Here is a 23,024-nt window from a genome sequence, read left to right on the forward strand (position 1 = left end):
CCAAATTTTATCCAACTAGCTTTATTTATTTTGTAGTTATCGTGTGTACGTATATTCGAACAACTAGACTCTTCAGAATGGATTTCGCACACAATTTAACAGAAATTTACAAGTTTTTTGTAAAGACTGTATACCAAATTCCATTCTCTTAGTTCAAAGCTTTTTAGAGTTATCCTTGCCACAAACTAACGGATGGACTGATATAATTTCCAAAAATATTTTTTCGAATTCAAGGAAGTCTAAAATACGAAAATTTGTCAAAATCTTGTGTTTTAATTTTTTTTTTTTGACAATTATAGTATTTTTTTCTATACTTTGTATACAAAAAAAGATATTAAAACGTGGATGAAGATTATTTTTATGACAATTATTAAAACTCCAAATAAATTATTAATTGAAATATTATTATTGAAATTGAAGTACGCAGTCTCTTAAACATTCTCTTAAGTTCTGATATATCCATAAATTGAAATTATCAAAGAAATTGCATTTTTACTTTCCCGATTACGAAGTATACGAAGAAAAACTATTCTAATCGTCAAAAATGAAAAAGATTTTGACAGATCTCCACGTTTCATTCCACATTAAAAAAAAAAAAAAATGGAATATGTTTATTTGTCTGTGAACACAATATCTTAGAAACGCAATTTAAACATATTCTTTAAACCAAATTTGTAGATTTTTATAACATTTTGTACGAAATCCACTCAGAGAAAGTCTGTCTATTCGGCCATCCGAATATACGTTAACATGATAACTACAAAACCAAGAAGGCTAGACGGATGAAATTTGGCACAGATTTAAAATTGAAAATGTAGGTATATATATCAAATTTAGAACCAAATACGACAAGGGATTAACCGTCTGCGAGACTGTACTTTCACAAGCTTATAAATGTGGTAATGCAGAAACGTACTATACGTACTAATTTATATGAAATTTGGTATGCAATTTTGTGCTTATAATTGTAGGTCCGTGTTAAGTTTTGATTTCAATCGATCGTGAAGGAAACATCTAACATATCCATCTTTTGATACTTGTGCTTTAACCTCATCCAAGCTTCGTGTTCTGTTAAATTATGCAATTAATAAGACACTCTTATTAAAGAGTATAGAAGAAAATTTATGAGAGACCATTCCAATTTTTTAAAAAATTATTGATGTTGCAGGCAGTTTTGCAAAATCTTATGAATAAGATAATTTTTTTTGTAATTGAAAACAATTTATTTTCACTATAATGTATTCTGTTCTAGAAGTTGATGTAAATTACAATTTCTGAAGTTCATTAGTTACAAAAGATAGGTAGTAGACCATTAGATCTAGAGTTATAAAAATTGGCATGTCGTTACTTCCGAAATAACAGGTAATTAAGAAATGTTTTAGATTTTAAATTGAAAAAGCTATAAAAATGTAATTTTTTGTCATAATTTCGGAGAGTATGATTGAACAAATAATGTTTTTACTCTACTTTAAAACAAAACATTCAAGTTTTTCAATCACATATTGCATTTTAGTACATTTTCCCCTCTAGTACAATATTGATAAATTAAAAAAAAAATATTTTTAATGTTATAGGTTTTTGTGAAGCCGAATGACCGTTGAAGAGCATTTATGTAGGCTTATGTTGCATGATCATACAGGTTTTGCCAGTGTCTCTTTGAACAATTTGCGTTTGTTTTTTTCAATTCCTACTATTAGCTTACACACTCTCTATATACATCTTGTTCAAATTTTCAATCGTTATTCATTTACTCAAGTGTAAATACATTTAAACTTGTAGTGGATGACAATGTTAATACAGGTTTTTTTTTCAAATATTAATTAAATTTTTCGAGTAATTTCTATTTGGTTGCCAAAGTCGCCAAATCCGTCACCATGTCGCCAAACTATTTTGCCACTTAATATTGTAATTCTGTCATGTATATACATATTTATATTAATTGCAATTATTTAATAAAAAATAACTAAAAAATTTTTTTGCTGACCTAAGTAGGAACGGACTTAATTTTTTTTATATGTTATTTGTTCATTATTTTAGATACTGTATTTATACTCAGGCGTGTTGTCACGATTTTAAAGGCTTTTGTGTGCACGTTATGGCTCTGTTATATACATTTTAGTAAATAAAAATCAAATTTAATAATAAAATACGACTCAAGGCTAAAATATTATCATACCACGATCTTTCAAAACTTTTCAATGAATCGACAATATCTTTTAAAGTTTGGACAATTTGTACTGTTTATCTTTTTTAAATTACATCTTTGTTATGATCAGCTTAATAGTCATTAAACAGATTTTACAGCATGAAAAAATACCTGGTCGAAAAAAAAAATTATCCAAATTTCTTATCGTAAATTCAGTAAGAAAATGCAAAATAATATTGCCACAAGAAATCTTAGAAAACTATCATTTCTAAATAAAATTTGAATTTCTAAGCTCATAAAACAGATTCAAATTATTTTCCAAGACTTCTAACATTCTAAAAAATACCCTAAAGTATAATTTAAATAACTTTCTAATTAAACTAATTTTAATAAATGAAAAATTAAGCGAAAATTTTTTTGTTTTTCTGTGATAACTTCTGAAAATAATTTTATCCAATAATGAAATTGACATCCTTTCAAAAGTTAATTGCTCTTCAAATTTTAATAATTAAAATTGCCTTTGTAATTATATCAGTTTTAATCGAGCGAATTTCCTCTAAATTTTGACCATTTTTCAAAAACAATTTTTTTTCCAATTCTCAATAAAAGATTACATTGTTGATCTGAAATTAAAATAGTTTTCATTGTTTCATCAAATATTTGATCACGTGACTTTCATCCATTGCTGAAAGCTGAAGAAGTAGGATTTTGTTTACTATAATAAAAATGAAAATAAAGTACCGCGAACTTTAGCAGATAGATGAATCAGATATTTAAGTTTTTAATAGTGCTTTGATGTTATTGAACTGTTCCAATAGGAAGGGCTCATGTACACAGTAAACAATTGAGACAATTAAAATAATATGGCTTTAATGGCTTACACTTTAGCAGAATCATGACCGTGATGTTATAAAACAATTTATTGGAAATCATATATAATCAATAACCCTGGTTAACTAGCTGATCGTTTGAGGCGAGTAGTAATTTATAAAAGAAACTGAATAAAGTAATGAAATTTTTTCCAATACAAATGCAAAAGTCGAATGTGCTGTAGAATAAGATGAAGAATTCGATTGTTTGGATTTGTATCATCCATATAACGATTTTGAAAAAGCATGATAAAATTTAGAAGTCTCAAAATAAATTACCTTTATTAATTACAATAGAAAAACAATTGCTATAAGCTAAACTACATTTGTTGATAAAATATTTCATATACTATATCACAGATTCTTAATCTTGCTGAGCACACAGAACATTATAAACACAATTTTAGAATTCTGAATTTGATAAAACATTTCAATTTAGATATTTTCTGTACAAATAATAACATTTTCTTGTAATTTTTTTGTTTATAGAGCGCTTGAGTAACTGTTAGAGGTCACTTGCTTTTCAGATTCTTTTTTCTTTTTCAATCGATCTTCAACTGTCTAAGAGAAAGAAAACATTTTTTTTTTCTTATAAAAATGCAGGATGGCACAAAGAAATAGAAAAGGCAGAGAGGTTCTAAATTATGTCAATAAACTTAATGGAGTGCTAGAAATCCATTAAAATGAACAGTGTCATTTCACTCTGTCTTCTATTGTAAAACCAGAGGGAGTGATCTTCCTTTGGCGTAGCGTTGATAATTGGCACCCATCCGGAAGATAATAAATTTTGCCTCTCCAATAGTCATCAGTACCTTAGCAAGTGTTAATGGCACCCGGGTAATGGTATCTTTTGTGTCTCTTCGTCATATTTTGTTTGAAAAATAATAATAATTAACTAATAAATGCATTAATAGTTTGTCTTCATGGCGAATCTCAAAAAATGATACTGGAGCATATATACCTCCCCCCCCCTCCCTTCTTTCTTTGAGCATGCAACTATGCCACAAGGCTCTTTTGAAGTTCTCAGATATTCAAATGATATGAAATCAAAATGATATTTCTCATAAGAAAGCAATTTTTTTATATTCATTCTTTTCCTTGCGATAATCGGTATATATGATTGCCCAACGCCATCAATAAAGTTTAAAATATCCCTTCCCTTTTAGTCTGCGTCCCTATCAGATGCGAAATCCTAATTTGTTTTAGTGTTTAGCAACCAAGCGAGATTTTTTTAAAAATATTTAAATTCATTTATCGGTGTGCTAATAAACTTGGTACTTACGTATTAACGCCACCGCAGCTACAGATTTGGCGATTTTTGCATTAATGCGCCAATAAGAAGCTTAATCTGTAGCTGCCATGGCGTTGAATTTTGAAAGTGATTGGCGGCACTTAAAAACCGCCAAATCTGTAGAAGTTTGAAAGTGATTGGCGGCACTTAAAAACAGCCAAATCTGTAGCTGCGGTGGCGTTAATAAGCAAGTACCATAAACTAAAGCACGAGTATGTAACAAAGATCAACTAGATGATATTTGCTGTCTTTATTGTTTATATTAATGCCGATTCATTTTATTCCCCTTTTACGGACGAAATTAAATGTTATTGCTAATATTTTATTTCAGAGTTATTTTATTTAAAATTTTATAGTCGGCATTACATTTTTTTCTGTTGGGGGATCACTGTTTATTTGAATCAGATTTTAGTGATTAGTTTTGATATTACACATACACACATATTGTATATTATATTATATATATATAATGATATTTTAACTCTAATTTCAATTTAGTTAATTTTCATAATAACTTCATCTTAATTTAGCCCATAGTAACTTCATTCTAAAATATTCTCTTATTTCGTGATCCAATTCCACTGTCTCTACTTAATTAATTCAAGAGAAGCTTTGTTAAATTGTTGAATCAGCTAAAATCTAACTTTCCCACACTACGCGTGAAGAGATAACATACCGCTGATCAAGCAAATTCTTTTTTAAAATCTCCCTGTGTTTCCCCTACCTTGTCCACCCGTGTAATGAAAATCCCTATCGAAATCTCATAATACATTAGCACTGTGGTCAGATATTTTCCCTATCGAAATCTAAGGTTATATAAGGCGAGGGATAATTTATTTCGGCCCGTTTTTCCCTACTTCGGCTTTTGTACTGCGATGTAGCGGACGTCTTGTCCGCGTCTCTGCTTGTAAATAATTATGCTTTCCCGATGGATTAAAAAGAATTTAAAAATGTTAAAAGTATCTTCATTGTCTTCAAACTGCATCATGCTTCACAACAAATAATATCATATATTAAAAAGTCGACAGAATTCGAAATTTATTACACATACACATATACACACATACATACACATATACACACATACATACACATATTATATATATATATATATATATATATATATATATATATATATATATATAATGCTTATGCAGAAGCAAAATTAAGTCGAATTTACAACAGCTCGCACGTTTGGATTGTTTGCATGCTTCTCTCGGCAGAAAATCTGAAACAATACTAATGTTTTAAAGTTGGATTAATTGAAAAAAAAAAAAAAATTGAAATCAAGCCGAGTATTTTCATTCATGAATCGAAATCGTCAAAAACTAGAAATTAAGGCAAACGAAAGTATTGAAGAATTATTCATAAGAAAATTGGAATGAATGAAATAGGGGTTCAATGTTTTTTTTATGCACTGAATGAAGTTTACAAACTATAGGAGCATCACCGATTTGAAGTACAGCTAATCACTCAGAATGTTCCACCATTAATGTTCAAGTATAATTTAAAACATGATAAAAATATTATAGCATCTTCTTTGTGATAAGATGAATTTCATTAAAGTTATTTGACATGACTAAATTAATATTATTAATGATCACCATCATCGGCAATTATTTCAAAATTATTAACGTTTTGACATCCAATTTTAAGGAAATGCATCATAGTAAAATATTCAATTTATTTTTTTATTTTTAAATATTTTAGAATTGTACATTCTTGCTTCCTGTATTTATACATTTTATTACATACATATAAACTATCAGTACTCGCACAGCTTTGCAAGTGGCATAACATTCAAGAGGAAAAATTAGTTTTAAACTTGAGTCTAGCCTCCACCCGATATGACATGGGCATGTCACGCAACATCAAACAAACATAAAAGTATATTTAGAAATCATCAAAAATAACTACAAAACAATTTTTTATAGCATACATTCAAAAATATTTAGACAGTTAAAAAGGTAAAAATATGATAAACAAAACAATTCACTAAAAATATTCAATAGAAAAGCTGTTTTAAAATTTAAAAAGTGAATGTAATGGTTCATGCTTGGTAGGATTTCATTTAATTTAATTTTCCCTTGTAAACAACACATGCATTTTGATTCATCTTTCCATTTTAAAGCTGAACAACATGGACAAACTATAGGCATTGTTCCTATTGAAACCGAAGCATCATTTCTGTAATCCACACAAGGATCGTAATTCAGGGCGGAGTACTCCTTTTCGGACCGAATATCAAGAACGTTTGTTCTTTTCCTCTGTCCCAGATTTAAATTTTTTTTCTATGTTAGCAGACAGGCGATCACTTCGCTCCTCATGAGATTCATTCTGTCACTGTAATTCAATTGCAGTGCAGTTTAAAGAGAGAAGGTTGCTTCGCTCAGCAGAAGCCTGTCTTCCCAAAGTGTGGACATTCTTTCTCGGATATTCTCTAACCGAACGTTTCTTTCCTCTACATTTTCATTATTGCACTACAAACGAAGCGTTTTGACACTTAATGTGCTCCAGCCAAGGGTGGATTTCCTTTTCTTGAGCATAACGAGTTTTGAATCGCTATTTAAAATCAGACGTAAACAAAGAAACGTATCGCATATGCATACCACAGCTTTTGATATTTACGAATGCACAGTTTGAGGTTTTCGCACATGCGCGGATAAGTGCAAAGCACAGATGCTGCTGTTTTACGCATGCGCGAATCGTAGGAGAATAATTAAAATCGCAATTATGAAACTCCTTTTTTTTTATTTTGATATGACTTTAATATAAAAGCATTTCTAATAAATGCCCCACAAAATAGTAAAAATATCTCCAATATCAGTTAAGTATTTCTCGTGTTTTTTTTCTTTCAAACATAAAGACGCTTTCAGACTTTATTTTATACTGTAGTATATATATACTACTGGACTTTTTTTTTTAAAAAAAAGTCATGATTTCTTTTAAGCGATGGATGAAAAATTAATATTAGCAGTTCATGCAATTTAGTTAGCAGTGAATAAGTTATAATTTCTAGCAGAACTGCATATCTATATGGTGAGAGAAGGAAACTAAGTGGGATCCCCCAACAGAATCAGAAGGAATTCTAGGGAGTTAATAATGAGTGAATCGAGTAGGGAAAGTGTGTGTGTACCGCAATTTTTCTTCTTTTATTTCTTATGCATTCTGCCCATGTGCACGAGGGTCTAATTATTTGTGATAATTAGATCCGAGATATTCTTTACACGATAACAATCCATGTAGATGGACACATCCTTTAAGAGGTATAGAGCATCTCTGACGAGTCAGCGAATAAATTTCTATTTAAGACAGCCGCGTATGTTTGGTGGAAGAGGGAAAGTAAGAAAAGGAGAGTAGACAGTGAATAAATAATAGGTCTTGAACGAATACGATTGCGTTGTTATTGGTTCGTCCCTCCCCCTTTCACTTTTCTAGGAAGCCTTGTTTATGTTTGCTATAAAACAGCACAATACAACAAAATCAGGAAAATTGATTTAGACGTTTGTCTCACTAATCAAAATAGACTTGTCCGATCCTGTGCAAATCCACAGAACCAATCTAAACCTTTTATCTTCATTCGACGGCAGTTGCTGTCCAAGATAAATATGGGCTCGAAATATTGCTTTTCTGATTAGTGCCCTTCATCAAAATGTGCATAGATGCGGCAAGGGCAGTAGTTTTCAGTCGTAAAAAACTGCATGATTTCCCTTCCTTCCTTCCTTTTTTTCCTTTGTATTTTTTACCAGTGCCGCATTTAACGCCGCTGCTAACGGACGAGTATCTGAATTTAACCTTTGACTACCAATTTTTCAAAAATCTTTCTATCTGCAATCACGTAGAAAATGAAAATAATAGCTTCTGTATTAGACAAATCTATTCGATTTTTTTTACAAATGTTTTTTTAAACCCCCGTGGCTAGGACATGATGGCCAAATACACTCTCTCCCACCACCACAATTTTTTTTTACTTAGAACTACTTAAGCTCATTTCAAAAGGTTAGTGGGACGTATATGTCCCGTTGGTAGTAAAAGGGGTAATGACGAAATAAAATAAGCTTAATTCGTAAATGGATAGCATTAATATACTATATGATTTACGAAGTTGACAAAGTGGCAGGACACTTTTAAAAAGAAATTTGAATATGCGGCCTCATTTTGACTATTCCTGGAATCCATTTTGTTCTTTGGTTCGTTATTTTGAAGAACACGAGTTCTATCGAGATCGAACGCCATCAATTGTATATCGAGGGCACCATCCGTAGCAGATACCTGCTATTTAATATTCAATAAATTCTGTCTATTACTTATGTTTTTCGGGTCTATCTCTCTTGCGGAATGAACATCGATAGTAAAACTTACCTTCCTCAGAGATCTTATACGGAATGTTCGAGCTACCAATTCTTCTTCGCTCAGGCCAATAAGAGAATCCTTATCAACAATTAGATCAGATACATTGATCTTGGGTTCCGATGATGACCTAAAAGAGAACAAATAATGAGAAACGAAAAAAATTTAATTACTATTTAATTTTAAAGAATGAATCTCTCCTCAAAATTATAAAACTTCTTAATATAACAATTATACAACTATTTTATTTTATTTATTTTGGATTTACACCAAAATTATCAGTTGGTGGTTGTAAACAGCAAATAAAATCAATCATTTAAAAATAAAAATGTATACAAAACAGCTCTGAACCTTAGAATAAATATTTTAACAAACACGTACATGCGCATGACATTTTCAAAATACGTCTTTATATTGAAATGAAACTGATTCGCTGAGATCCAGATCAGAATGAAAATTTCAATAATAGGATCTTAATGAATTTTTTTAAAGAAATAAAAAAACAAAATAAGTTTGCTGGTTATAAAACATTTTTAGCAAATTTAAAGATAATACAGAGATATCAGACTAACCAATTATGATAACAGGATTTTCATTCCAACCTAGAAGTGACAAGCTCGGATTGTAGGTATATTTTCTCAGATTTTATGAATAGATTCATTTAAGTTGTTAGATTAATGTGTTTTTTGCTGCTAACTACGGCTGTTAGAGAAACCCCGTAATTTTGAGCCACTTTCAAACAATGGCAATCGTAGATTTAAAAATTTTGGGACTTTTGTCATATACGCAATAAAAGTACTGCAATTCCCTCACAAAAAAAAAAAAAAAAAAAAAAAAAAAAACGAGCTCGATGTTTTGACGAATCTTCACGACACCGAAAACATATTTTTGGAATTTAGTCTATCTTTCAACAAGATCATTCAAAAAGGCCTTATGTTAAATTTCCAGGTTTCTATTAAATTTTGAATTAAATCTATCGTCAGAAAGTCTGACCGGCTCTAAAAATATAAGTGAAAGGATAACTAATATAAGAAATTTGACGAATAAAATTTGGTACATAAATATGACATATAAAGTATAGATTTTATCAAATTTTGAATCGCATCTATCAAGAGATTGGGCATCAAGCGATCTGTACTTTCACATACATATAAATGCAATGACTCAAAAATACAATGAGTCGCATAAATGAAATTTGGCGATCTTTTTTGTTAAAGTTGTAATTATGAGTCAGATTTTGACTTCATTCAATTGGAGGTTCCCAAAATGCATATTTGATTTTCTTTACTATAAGGACAAAATTCTCATATGCGAGACTCTCTGAAAATAAAAAACTGAGCTTTTCTGACGTTCATAGTCTTGATTAAGGGTTACATTTTTATGGGGGTTACAGGGGATAACATCTTTATTAAAAAGTTTCAGGAATTTATGGATATTATGTCAACCAATTTAATAAATATATTAAAACTTGCGAAAATTCAGATTTGGTTTTCCCATTCATCTAATTTTAAGTTCAATAAAGGAAAAATTACTTACCACATCCTTTTGAGTAATTTATTAGATGTTAAACTCGATTTCCTTCTGGAGGCTTTCCTTAAATGAATGTGTCTACTAGATGGCGACATTTTTACTCTAACGTTAGAATTTTCGTCTGTCATGTGCGAATGATCGCCAAAATCAGAAGCACTGTAAACTGAATTTCTATCAGAATAATAATCTTCTTCTGATGGAATTTCAGCAATAGAAGCCATCGACATTTTTCTTGAAGTATCAATTTTTTTATTTTGTTGTTTTAATGAATTTACCTGCAAAAAAAATAATCAATTTTTATATATACGATTTTTTACAAATAAAATACTTATAATGATAAGATATTCTATTATAATTCGACCCTCAGGCAATCAAATACAAAAAAATACTTAAAATGAATGATTAAAATTATCCCTTGTAAATGTGTTTTTTCTTTTATATATTACTGCAGTGTTACAGCTGTTAAACTATCAGAGAATAAAATCTTACAGTTTGTAAGGCCCATTTCATTTCAAGGTGAAATAATTCGCTAAGTCGCTGTCTTACAGTTCTGTCGAATTATAACGAAAAGTAATAAAATGTGGAAAGAAAACATAACACAAATCTTATTGTCTCATTATTATTTTATTTATTAAATTGAATATCAAAAATAGGTCTCCCAGTTCATGCCCCGACATGTTATTAGATAAGGGGATCAAATGTATGTGCATGTGGGGGGGGGGGGGGGAATTGAAGCATCAATTTTCGGATCCCTTGAAAAGTTTTTAATATGAGTGAAAATTTTTAAACTGTAAAATTATAGGTCTGACGCATCAAAAGTTAAGATAGTTTAAATGGATAAGGAGTAAATTTTTTTAAAAAGGTGCATATTTGAAATTTTTTTTAATTCTATTTATGTACGTGTTACATAGAAGGCAATAACTGGTAAAAATTTCAAATGGCATCTGCATTATTTTTTGAAAAAGTTCACTTCATGTAGAAAAAAACAACAACAACAAGGTCATCGGAAAATACCTATAAGTGCTTTCCTATTAGGATTCGTGAACTGGAAAATTATTATATTTTAAAAACAGTTTCAAATGGTATTATAGAAGTAATTTTACAAAAACGTGGGTGGTACAAAATTGAATTTTTAGTAAAGATTGAAATTACATTGAAAGCTAACTTACCCTTTGAGAATCCAAAGAAATGTTTTTATTATTATCCACAATTTTAAATGAAGAGTATTTGCTTTCATCTCGATTTTGAAGTGATTCCTCTTCATTCACATAATCAAAAGACTTGGATCGAATTCTACTGATCGCACTGAGACCAGTGTTTGTGCCTTTATTCTTATAAGCACTTTGAACATAAGATGAATTTCCCGATGAATAGCTCGACTGATGGACAGACTCCGGTGTTTTTTCCGAAAGTAGCTGCTTTCCTGATGAAGTGCTGTTTTCGCTGCAATTCGTAAACAGTTTGTATCTGGCGACATCGGAGCAAGGTGGTTTCTCTTTAAAATTTCCTGCATCTCCAAGGGGTTCTTCCGAGCATTCAGAGATGGACCTGCATTCTTGATTTTCACAATTGTTTGGTAATTTGATTACAGCAACAGATGCCCCTGGAAGTATTTTTGCTACTTTTTGTTTCAATTCTCTCAGTGTTTCAGCTTTTAGCTCTGATATAATAGGATCTACAAAATGTAAATCCTCATTATATACTACTTCCGCACGATTCAAAGACTTTCCGCATGTTTTTGTGGATTTACTTGATTTATTTTTATTTGAAGAAGCCGTTTTACGGGCTCTCAAGGGCCCAGAGTATCTGTTTTCTTGATTTTCATCATTGCTTCCTTGGCCTCTGTCGTATATTCTACAGGGTTCAACCGAATTGTTCGCATTACTGGCATGAAATCCTGCTCCTCTAGATACTGGGCTTGAAGAACTCCTTTTCAGGATGGACTTAAAAGATTTGGACGATTTTTTTCCTAAATCGCCAAACTTTGGATTTATGTCTCTCCTCAGAGACGACTCTTTAATTCGTGGTATAAGTTTTTCGTGAGAGCAGTCATAGAAATTGGGTTTTTCGAGTACTAAATCTCGACGTGATTGCTCGTTCTTCCAGTTCGCATCTTTAAGAATTCTCTCCCTCTTTTCTTTCCACATATTCAAGGGACTTGGAATATTCCTGATGGCCAAGATTGACTTTCGCCGAGAATAAGAACTGTCTTCTTCAGTGAAAACACTATCTTCAGAAGCTGAAGAAGATTCTGATGACGTTTCAATTGTGTCACAAATTACTTTGACGTTGCCGTTTGATTTCGGATCAAAAACCCAATTGTAAGAATCGTCGTTTGCAATCTAGAAAGAAAATTATGTGTCAGAAAACAAAATTCGTAAAATGTCGAAATATTGGCTTAGTTTCTTTACCATTTGAAAATTAAGTACATGTATAAATATTTTAACAGAAGTGTTTTTATAATGGATAACAAGACTATCGAATTTGTGAACCGCTATTTGCATGTAACCCATAATTAATATTCTTGCGGGTCAAGAAACAAAATATATAACAAAATTTGGTTAAATTTATTTTAATGTGGCCCTTTAAAACGGCAAGAAAGCAATAAAGTCAAGTTGTCTCAATAATAAGTGTACAACAAAACAAAACAGCCGAAATAAGGTTACTAGAATTACTCAGCTTTTTGTTTAGGTTACCATATTGGCGACAAATTCAAGTGTCCCATTGTATTTCAATCCAAGAATCTATCGACAGAAGTTACTTAATTTTGAAAATTTCTAATGAGGTATAATGTTTAATAACGAATTATAATAAAAATTAATATTTAATAAATATTTATAATTTTAAAATTATATATATATAATATTTTATAATTTTAATGTTTCTTATGAGACTAACTTTTGTTGGTATTTTATCCCCCCCTCCCCGCCTTGCATTTAGTAGGGTCAGGTAAACAGTATAACAAATATATGTCAATTATAACAAAATATTGATTTAAGATTCATTAAATTTTAAGATTATTAACAATGCGAGAAGTTTCTATGTTCACGGCTAATCTAAGAAAATAGCACATGCAAACTAACAGTGGTTAAGTCTCTAGACACCATTCATAATTTTTTTAAGTGCCAAATCAACAGAAATATTGCCTTTTATTTTAATGTGTTTTGATAAAAGCAAAGTAATTTATCACTTGAATTTTTCAGCCACATTTCAAAATTTTCGCTCTTGTTAATTTTATCTCTAATTGCACATTTGAAATCAGCGGTCGATGTTAAACTGTGCATCATATGAGAATGAAACTGTGACTGCATCACACGAAGGTAAAGCTGTGATTAGTTGAAATTTAGGATATCACTCCGGTTTCAAGATAAATGTGTACTTGTGAAATAGGCGAATAGGCAGCATTTCTTCAGTGACAACGATGAATAGACAGCTGTCAATCGTTCAGACACTCCATTTTAAGGTTTCTTTCACGCCGGTTTACAGAAATTAATTTTTTAATATAAATTTCCGGCGATTATACTAAAAAGTAGCTGAAAGAGTGCTGCATTGATTTCAACAAAAGTTTCCAGGTAATTACTTTTTTTTTTTTTTTTTGTTTTTGCTTCTTCACGTCTTTCAAGAAAACTTATTTTCTGGATGGACCAAATTGCTGCCAATTTTATTCAAAAATAAGAGTTGCAATGGCAATCATTTTTTAGATGGCGTACATATATGAAAACCAAAATAACTTTAGTCAATTGTTTTCTTCCCAAGAATTCTAATTGAACTAATCTATGAATCAAATTCCATTTATTTTATGATGAATTATTTGTAAGAGATGTTAACTTACGCTGTTCTTGGCTTTATTATCGTTAATGTCTCGACATATTTCGATGCATCTTCCGGAGAGAATCACCAGAGATACCACAATGCAAAGGATGGGCGAAAAAACAGAAGTTATGTATGCTAGAAGTAAATGAAATGCAATAGTTAAATTCAGTCACTTACTCAAAAATAGTATAATATCTGGCAAGAAGAAGAATGTCCGGTTACCTGCCAATCAGGACAAAGTCGTGCCAAATATAAAAAACACCATATTTCTGCACTTTGAATGCCCACAAAAATTGCAGCAAACGGTTTAGGGTTGCAATAAAAATTTGCAACAGCGTTTGGTAAGAAATCGTTCCAAAAAATTCAACTCAGGCAGACGGACATTTTTAAATCATCCATAAATGCGGACGGACATTTTTAAATCATCCAAAATTTTAAATCATCCATTTTAGTTGGATGTACGAATTAAAATTAATTGCATAGTAAATCTTTCTATAATTCTTTCGAAAAAAGAAAATAATTAAATAGTGCTGGCAAAAATTTTAGATAAAATAATTCCCTCTGACAACATATTTTTCTAAACAGAAGTTCGATATTAAGATAATAAACACATTTTAAAATAATCAAACTAGCTGTCTTAAACATTTTATGACTTAATGTTATACATATGTTCTGTAATCATTGAATTCCTCTTTATATGATTAAAAGAATAAATTTGGTAAGAAAACGTCGCAATTTTCCGAATTCGCAAATCTCTACCAGTATTAAAGATGATTGTTGAGTATCATCACATTAATGTGCATAATTTAGTTTGACTACAATTTACAGTGAAGTTGCTCAACATTTTGGTGATTTAATGGGTAATGAAAAAAAGTGCCAAAACTTGTACCTTGGAAAATTAAATATTAATGTAAAGCACTCAAAGTGAGTCCAGAAATAGACAAGAAAAAGAAAGATATGATTAAAACATCACTATGGGCTATTCATTCACTGGCTGTGGAAGATGACAAACTTCAAAAATACATATGAAATCTGCCTCATTCATTTAACGTATGGCCGGGCGGTAATATATTAAGTTACTTATAAAATACAGAAAAATTATTGAAAGTACTATTAGATCGATTGCATTCAGCGAAATTCATTTTTAAAATGAGTTTTAATTAATTTATTTATAATCTCCCGTTTGTAGGGCATACACACACGCACAAACCTTTTTCCTCAACACCAGTTGCAATTATCGTCTTGTATAAACGTTGGCACAAACTGGTAAGTTTTTATTAGCGCTTGTTAATAGTTACAAAAGAATGGAAAATCATATACAATTGCTGCCCCTTCAAGGTGGGAGTTGCTATCTCAAATACATTAGACGCATATTTCTGCTGCTGTATTTTAATGAAAATGTACCGAAAATAACGATTCGACTTTTGTATAAACTAAAAAAATACGGTAATACGTCAAATCACCAAATTGTAATTTTTTAAAGCCATAAATCTTCAAATTTGATAACTTAAATATTAAATTCTTTAGTTATTATTTGGCGAGTTCTCTTATTTGGCATGATTTGGCAGAGATTGACAAAACATCTGTATCGTGCTCTTTTTCTTCGCCAAGAGTTAAAATAGCCGTCAATTGTTGATTCAGCATTCTTTTAATATGTTTAAGATGCAAGTCCTGTCGCCAAATGTGATATTTTTTTATGACAACACAAAAAGAGGTTTGTTATCTTTTCTTGTGGCAATCCAAAAAGTCGGGCATTTGATGACTCGGGCAGTAGCATGATTTTGCTATATTTGGCGAGGAACTGCGCTTAAATCGCAAATCTTAGAGCGGTTAGAATACAACTGGAATACTTTTAAGACTAACCCAAAAAACTAGTAAATATATGAAATACTAAAATTGTATACAAAGAGTACAAATTAATTTTAGATATTCGATTTTGTTTATCCATATTCATATTGTTTGTTATATTACAGTTGATTTACAGAAAAGTACTTACCATATGCTAAAATTTCACTAGCAAAATCAATCGTCTTGCTTTTGCTATTCTCGAGATACACGTTCAGCAGTTTGTTTCCGTTCCCCATTATAAGAATCATCGCAGCAGTCACGTTTACTGTGATCACCGACAGTAATAATGTTGCCAAAACATTTTTCTGGGGAAAATAGAGAACTTATACATCTTACTTTTTTCATAAAATATTATTCAGCAGTGATGAAAGAACGATTAAATTTGTAACTTTTTTAAGTGTCTTTATTTAACGCAGCACTTATCTTTACTGTATTTTGAAGCCGAGTGTTCGATAAATATCATATTCTAAATCTGTTAATAGATATTTAGGCGAGTTCGCAAATTGTACAGACTAAGTCTATGACAAAGGATACCGACGTGCTCTGATTGGTTTAAGCCTTGGCATCTTTTTTGGCAATGTTTTGCCAAAAAGATGCCATACCGAAATATATTTTTATAAAAATAAATAAAATTTGGGAATTTATTCCCCCCCCCCTCTATTTTTTACGGTTAACATGTAATATTAATCTGGAACACATATACAGCAGAAAAGATGAAATCCTGAAACCTAAATTCAGGAAATATAAAAATTACAATTTATTACAAATATTTTTTGTATGTGTTTCTTCTTAATATTATTTTGATATAACTAAAAAAAATTAGCTACGAAATCACATATTCCGTTAAAGCTTACATATTTATACGTTTTGGGCATTAAGTAATCATCTCCCCATATGTAGTTGATGGGAAAGTAACAAACGTTCAGCAACAGGCTTCAATGACTGCATAAATTATCTAATAAAGGCACGAAAATCATCGAAAAATATGAATTATTTAATTGCTGTAATATATGTTGAGTAATTAATTTTATTTAATTTTTATACTTCTGTGCATAAACAACATCATTTACTTGTATTACTAGTATTATTAGTAATATTTATTATTATTATTATTAATTAGTATTAGGAGTATTACTAGTAATATTTAGAGAAAACAATTATATTAATAAAAATTAGATCGTGTTGATATTCACTCGTATCTTCCATAAAACTAATGAAAGGTACAAGGTTTGAGCCAAATAAGCCAAGGCTTAAACCAATCAGAGCACGTCGGTATCCTTTGTCACAGACTTAGTCTGTACAATTTGCGAACTCGCGATATTTAGCAGACGATTCCTTTTCAGACATTTTATAACTGCTACTATTTTTATTTTGTTAAAATATTATTAAAAAGTAAAAGCAAACGATTTTTTCTTTGATAAACATATTTTGTTAATATTATTTCGCTTATTTTTTGTATAATAGCTAGTGATCGATTGTAAACCTTCTGGAATCTGGCAATATTTGGAATATACGCTGTTATGTTGAAAGAATAAACAAGCCGATGAAATTCTAAATTGCTTGGAGTATTATTTTAGTTTTAAGAATTTAAGATGCTCTGCAAGCTATAGTTTGAAGCTTAAGAAAACGGGTAGTTTTCTAGAAAGCATACAAAATCGAGAGAAAAAAAAATCCAAATAAAAACAAAGATTTTTTTTTCAGATTTAGACATAAAAAATGCGACTTTGTGTTTATGGCCGATGTGAAAAAAAAATCGGAAATATTTGTTATTGATTGCGAAAAATTCAGTTTTTTTCCCCATCCTATTGTAAATATTGAAATAGAGGGTTTTTGTCAAGGTATGAACAAAAGATACTACATCGAAAAACTGTTTTGTAAAAATTAATGTATTATAAATAAAAGTGAAAATATTTTATTTTGAACAAGGATATATTAAATGGATCTTACTTTTTGTGGAAGTGGATTCTTTGTAAAAGCAAGCATTTTAAATAATAAGCATAATGTCATTAGGTTATAATAAAGATAGTTCTATAGGATACTGAAATAATATTTTGTTACTCACCCTGGCAGTAATTTTCACTGACTTTTTCTTGCTATTGATTTTCCAAACACTGGAGATGGTGCCATAAATACAGCCGATTGCTATGTTCTGTAAAAAAAAATATATATATATAATTTAATCTCATGAATTTTAATATAAGATGATTCAATTCAAAGAATGACTCGTCTTGAGGACAATTAAGGGGTTAATTTAAATGGATAGGTGCACTTAATTCCTTTAAAAAAATTCGCTTTTGTTGGGGGGTTTTTTCCCCTTTTATCTTTAAATATTCCAACAATTTTACATCTGAAATGATTCTAGCTGAGTTTCTTTTGAATAATTAGCTATCTATACAACATATTTATAATATGAATTGGTATATTGTATAAATGGAGTTGCTATAGTGCAAATTCAATTAATTTTTCGATTCCAGTAGTTATTTATACTTTTTCGTATAAATAGTAATAGCAAGAATTGTTATTTTCTGAAAAATTACTCTACAAATTTTGATGAATCACTATTTTTCGAAATATACTTACCATACATGTGAACATCATAACTGACAGTTGAAATTAATGATATGCCATCCTTGCATATTCGCTTTTTTAATTCAACATCATTGACTCTACACGATTTAGTAGGTGAAAAACTCCACCCTAATATTTTTAACTTTTTAAGATCTATTTGGTTTTTACATCGGATTTAGCACATTTTACCTTTGTATTCAACATTTAGTCTATCATTCAATTGTATTTTAGTGTTTTATGCATTTTTAGATATATATATATATATTTATTCCTTTTTAAACTTTTACCACCTGCTCTATATTTTACTACCTGCTCAAGTATGTTTTCATTGCCTTTTCGTCATGCTATATGGAATTGTCTCCATTTTCGAGCTTTCCTGCTTTAACTGTGTTTTTTAACTTAACCTTTTGCTTGACGCAGTATGGCCAGATATGGCTTTTGCGCCATAAAACACCACAAACCTGGAGAGGTTCAATAATGATGACGGACCTTTTTTTGTATTTTAAAGATTTTATTGTTTCTCCGCTTTCGGGAGTTACTTTGAGCCTTGCCTTTCGGCGTTGCTGCTACGTCGATGATGTTACAAAGACTGACGGTTTTTGACATATACCGCTAGAGGGCGTTATAAGTGAGAGGCGGGGCAACATGCTTACGTAACATACTCCCGCCTTGAAATTGCACAATTTCAACATTCAAACACTATATGAATTTCACACATTACAATAAATTCGACAGAATTATTATAAAATGAATAAATGTAAAAACAAATAAAAAATACTGAAATAATTCTTATATATAAATTTACACAAAATAATACTGAAATAATTCTTATATACACAAATTTATACAAATGAGTTAAAGTCTCTATATATTATGTACAATCATATACACATATAATATGAATTACTGAACCAATTAATTTTTTTGGGAGTAAACATATTTGACTAATACCTCTTTTAATAATACCATTCAAAACTCTTATTACAACAACTCTGACTAAACCATCTGAACCTTTTATTAATTCTTGAATTCTACCCAGTCTCCATTTATATGGAGGCAAATCTGGATCTTTGATTACAACCATATCATTAAGATTTACATTATTCTTAGCAAACTGCCATTTGTTTCCAAGATGTAAATTATTCAAATAATCACGTTTCCAATTTTTCCAAACTTATTGCACTAATTTAGTTAATATTTGACATTTTGACAAATCTTTAATTTCTTCTGAAAATTCAGAAGATTGCACCTTGCTTACCATGAAGTTGGATACTGTTTGAATTTCCTTTATTGTTACCTTGCCTTTTTTACGTGCAGAAGAACACTTCAAATTATTAATAAATCTGAAAAGATAGCTTATAATTCGACAAATTTTAGTATAGTTGTTACTTAAATTTAAAATATCACAAATGAAATCATTAGAAATATTAGTTAGTAAAAACAATTCACAATAAGTTTTAACTTCTTTCAGAAAATCATTATTTGCATTACAATTTACAGCATCCTTTTTATGGGGAATTTCAGACTGTAGAAATTGGGGTCCATTGAACCAAATTTGACTGTTTATCAAATTTGTTGCAGACGTTCCCCAGGAGATTAAGTCTGCTGGATTGTCTATAGATTTAATATGTCTCCAGTACACAAACTGGACATATTAATTAATAATTTGGACACAAACTGTTAATTTTTCCAACACGATTGGAAACAAATGGTTTCAATTTTTCTGAGGGAGTTTTTATCCAGGCTAAGGGGATTGTGGAATCTGACTACATATAGACATGATTTAATGTCACTGGTAAGATCGAAATCACCTTTGATGCAAGTCGTGCCAAAGGTAGTGCTGCTGACAGCTCCAGACGAGGTATTGTTGATTCCTTGATTGGACACACTCGCGATTTGCTGCACAAAAGACTTGTTTTTACTTCACCGGATTTATTTTTTGAGCACACATAGATGACTGCACCGTAGGCCTTATTTGAGGCATCACAGAAGCAATGTAGGTCTATGGTGGTGGGATTCTCGATTATAACACATCTTTGAATTTTTAACTGGTTCACTGCCGGTAAGTCTTTTAAGAATTTTAAACAGTCATTCAAATCGTTTTGTGGAATTGTGTCATTCCAATTTAGCTTTTGTTGCCAAAGTCTCTGAAGAAATATCTTGGCGCTGGTTATAATTGGGCTGATAAGACCCAAAGGATCAAACAGTCTTGCTATGACTGAAAGGACTTCCCGCTTTGAGTAATTGTTTTTCAAACTGACAGTCACTTCAAACGTGAAAATGTCTGATGTGGGACGCCACTGCATTCCGAGCGTTTTAACTGTTAAGTCTGGAAATTCAAAATTTAAGTTTTGATTGTTCCCTAATAATTCAGGATGGTTTGAAACCCATTTGTGAAGTTGCATGCCTCCTTTACTTAAAAGTTCTATTAACTGCTGTTGCAAAGCCTTGATTTTTGGTAAGTTAATTGAACCAGTTAAAATGTCGTCAACATAAACATCAGTAAGAAGTGCTGCAGATGCTTGAGGAAATTCACTTTTTTCTTTCTCAGCTGATGCCTTGAGTGTTCTGGTGGCTAAAAATGGAGCACATTTTGTTCCATATGTCACAGTCCGTAGTTTGCATGTTTCCACAGGAGCAAATTTATTAGATTTCCACAAAATTTTTTGCAGGTCTCTATCTGCTTCTGCGACCAAAATTTGGCGATACATTTTCTTTATATCTGCACTAAATGCAAATTGATATGTTCGGAATCTTGGAATGATGCAAAATAGTTCCTGTTGAATTGTTCCGCCGTTCAATAAAATGGAATTAAGTGAAACTCCGCTGCTAGAATTTGCAGATGCATCAAAAACGACACGCAAGGGTGTTGATGTGCTTTCTGGACGAAACACGGCATGATGAGGAATATAATATTCACTATTGGCAATTTCAGGAAAATCTAAAATTTCTTCCATATGATTTAACTGGAAATATTCATCCATAAAAGCCTTGTATTTCCATTGTTTTATTTTTATCTAATCTTTTCCAAAGTAAATTTAAACGTCTTTCCGCCATTTCTCTTGAATCGCCTAGTGTAGAACGTTTTTCTTCAACTATTGGTAATTTAACAACATACCTTCCGGTACTATCCCTCTTATGAGTGGAAAGAAAATATTCCTCACAGTAAGTTTGTTCATATGTTTTTGATTCGACTGAATCATCTGTATTATCACCAGGAAAAGATTCTAAGTTAAAGAAATTTTTAACAGAATTCTCCAGATTATCATTTTTAAAAATTAATCCAGAAAAGAAATGAGAATTTCTGCCGTTGATTGTTCCAGTTACTAAATATCCGAACACACTATTTTGTAACAAGAAAGAATTATATGATCTAAATTTTTCTGCCTTCAATAAATCAAAAAACAACTCGCATCCGAGTAATGCATTAATTTTACTAGGAATATGAAAAGTCTCATCCGCAAGTTTTATCTCACTTGGGAAGTTAACTTTTGAGATATCAATTTCTTTAGAAGGAGTTAAATGCGTTATTTTAGGCATAATTAAAAATGATACAGTTCTGGAAAAATCATTGTCTTCATTAAAAATGGTAGTGGTTAATTTATTTTTAACGAAGAATTCTCCTCCGTTAATACCAGAGATGGATGCATTAACCTTTTCCCGCTTCAAATCTAAAGAATTGGCCAAATCTGCAGTTACTATGTTTACCGAACTCCCTGAATCCAACAGGGCCTTTATTTTTATTTTTTGACCAAATGCGTCTTCAATAAATAACTGCGCGGTGCATAGAATGTTTGAAGATAGTTTCGAGTTACTTGCAAGCGCTGACTCAGCCTCAGGGGTTAGTTTTTGGGGGAACCTCGACGAGCCAGACGGTTCATTGTTTACATAAAGTTGCTCCCCCGCGTCTGGGGGCGTTATCTTTGCAAGGCGCGTATCCAGATGTATCAAAGAATTATGGCCTGATTTTTGACACCTTCGGCAGAGGAATGTGGATTTGCAGGGTGGCTTATGCAATTTCAAACAGTTCTTACAAATGTTATATTTTTCTAAAAGCTCGATTCTTTTAGTAACACTCAATTTTAAAAATTCAAAGCATCTTTGTAAAGGATGTTCAAATTTACATAAAATACATGGTTTTGCATTTCTTAGTTTATTCGCATTAAGAAGAAAGTTTTTTGGCTTATTTATTGCGTCTTGAAATTCCTTGTGGAATTTGTTACTTGTAGGGTATTTCCCTAATTGATCGAGTACCATCGCTCTTGATTCTAAAAATTGCAAGAGCTCCTTCAATGAAGGTATTTGTTTTGATTGTATGGACATTTCATATGCCTTTCTACTCTCTTTGTCAAGTCTTTCTAATATTATATTTACTAATATAGCATTTGTTAAGTCATTACATTCTAAATTCAAACTTTTTAAACCTCTCAGACTTTTATTTATTGTGTCTGTGATATTTCGTAAGCCTTTTGCAGACTCAAAATTTAATTTTTCTAGTTTTAGCATATTTCGAATGTGAATATCAACAACTGCTCGCTTATTTTCAAAGCGTTCTTCGAGAGCAGCAAACAGTGACTCAAATGTATCGTCACTTGTTTCTATAAATTTA

At 30.8% G+C, this 23,024-nt stretch overlaps 1 protein-coding gene across 1 annotated transcript in view; it reads right to left on the reverse strand.

Annotated features, from left to right (window-relative positions):
- Positions 1-3,263: 3,263 nt before the first annotated feature.
- The window catches only part of LOC129980554 (uncharacterized), a 35,005-nt gene continuing 15,244 nt past the window's right edge, over positions 3,264-23,024 (reverse strand). Inside the window, exons 2-8 of the mRNA XM_056090905.1 lie at positions 17,910-17,996; positions 15,996-16,152; positions 14,019-14,134; positions 11,356-12,528; positions 10,193-10,461; positions 8,669-8,786; positions 3,264-3,576 (exon numbers count right to left, since the gene is read on the reverse strand). Coding sequence (XP_055946880.1) covers positions 3,499-3,576; positions 8,669-8,786; positions 10,193-10,461; positions 11,356-12,528; positions 14,019-14,134; positions 15,996-16,152; positions 17,910-17,996 — 1,998 coding nt within the window. The 3' untranslated portion in view covers positions 3,264-3,498. The remainder of the gene's footprint in view (positions 3,577-8,668; positions 8,787-10,192; positions 10,462-11,355; positions 12,529-14,018; positions 14,135-15,995; positions 16,153-17,909; positions 17,997-23,024) is intronic.

Source organism: Argiope bruennichi, chromosome 8 (genome assembly GCF_947563725.1).
Source record: "Argiope bruennichi chromosome 8, qqArgBrue1.1, whole genome shotgun sequence".
Taxonomy (NCBI): Eukaryota; Metazoa; Arthropoda; class Arachnida; order Araneae; family Araneidae; genus Argiope; species Argiope bruennichi.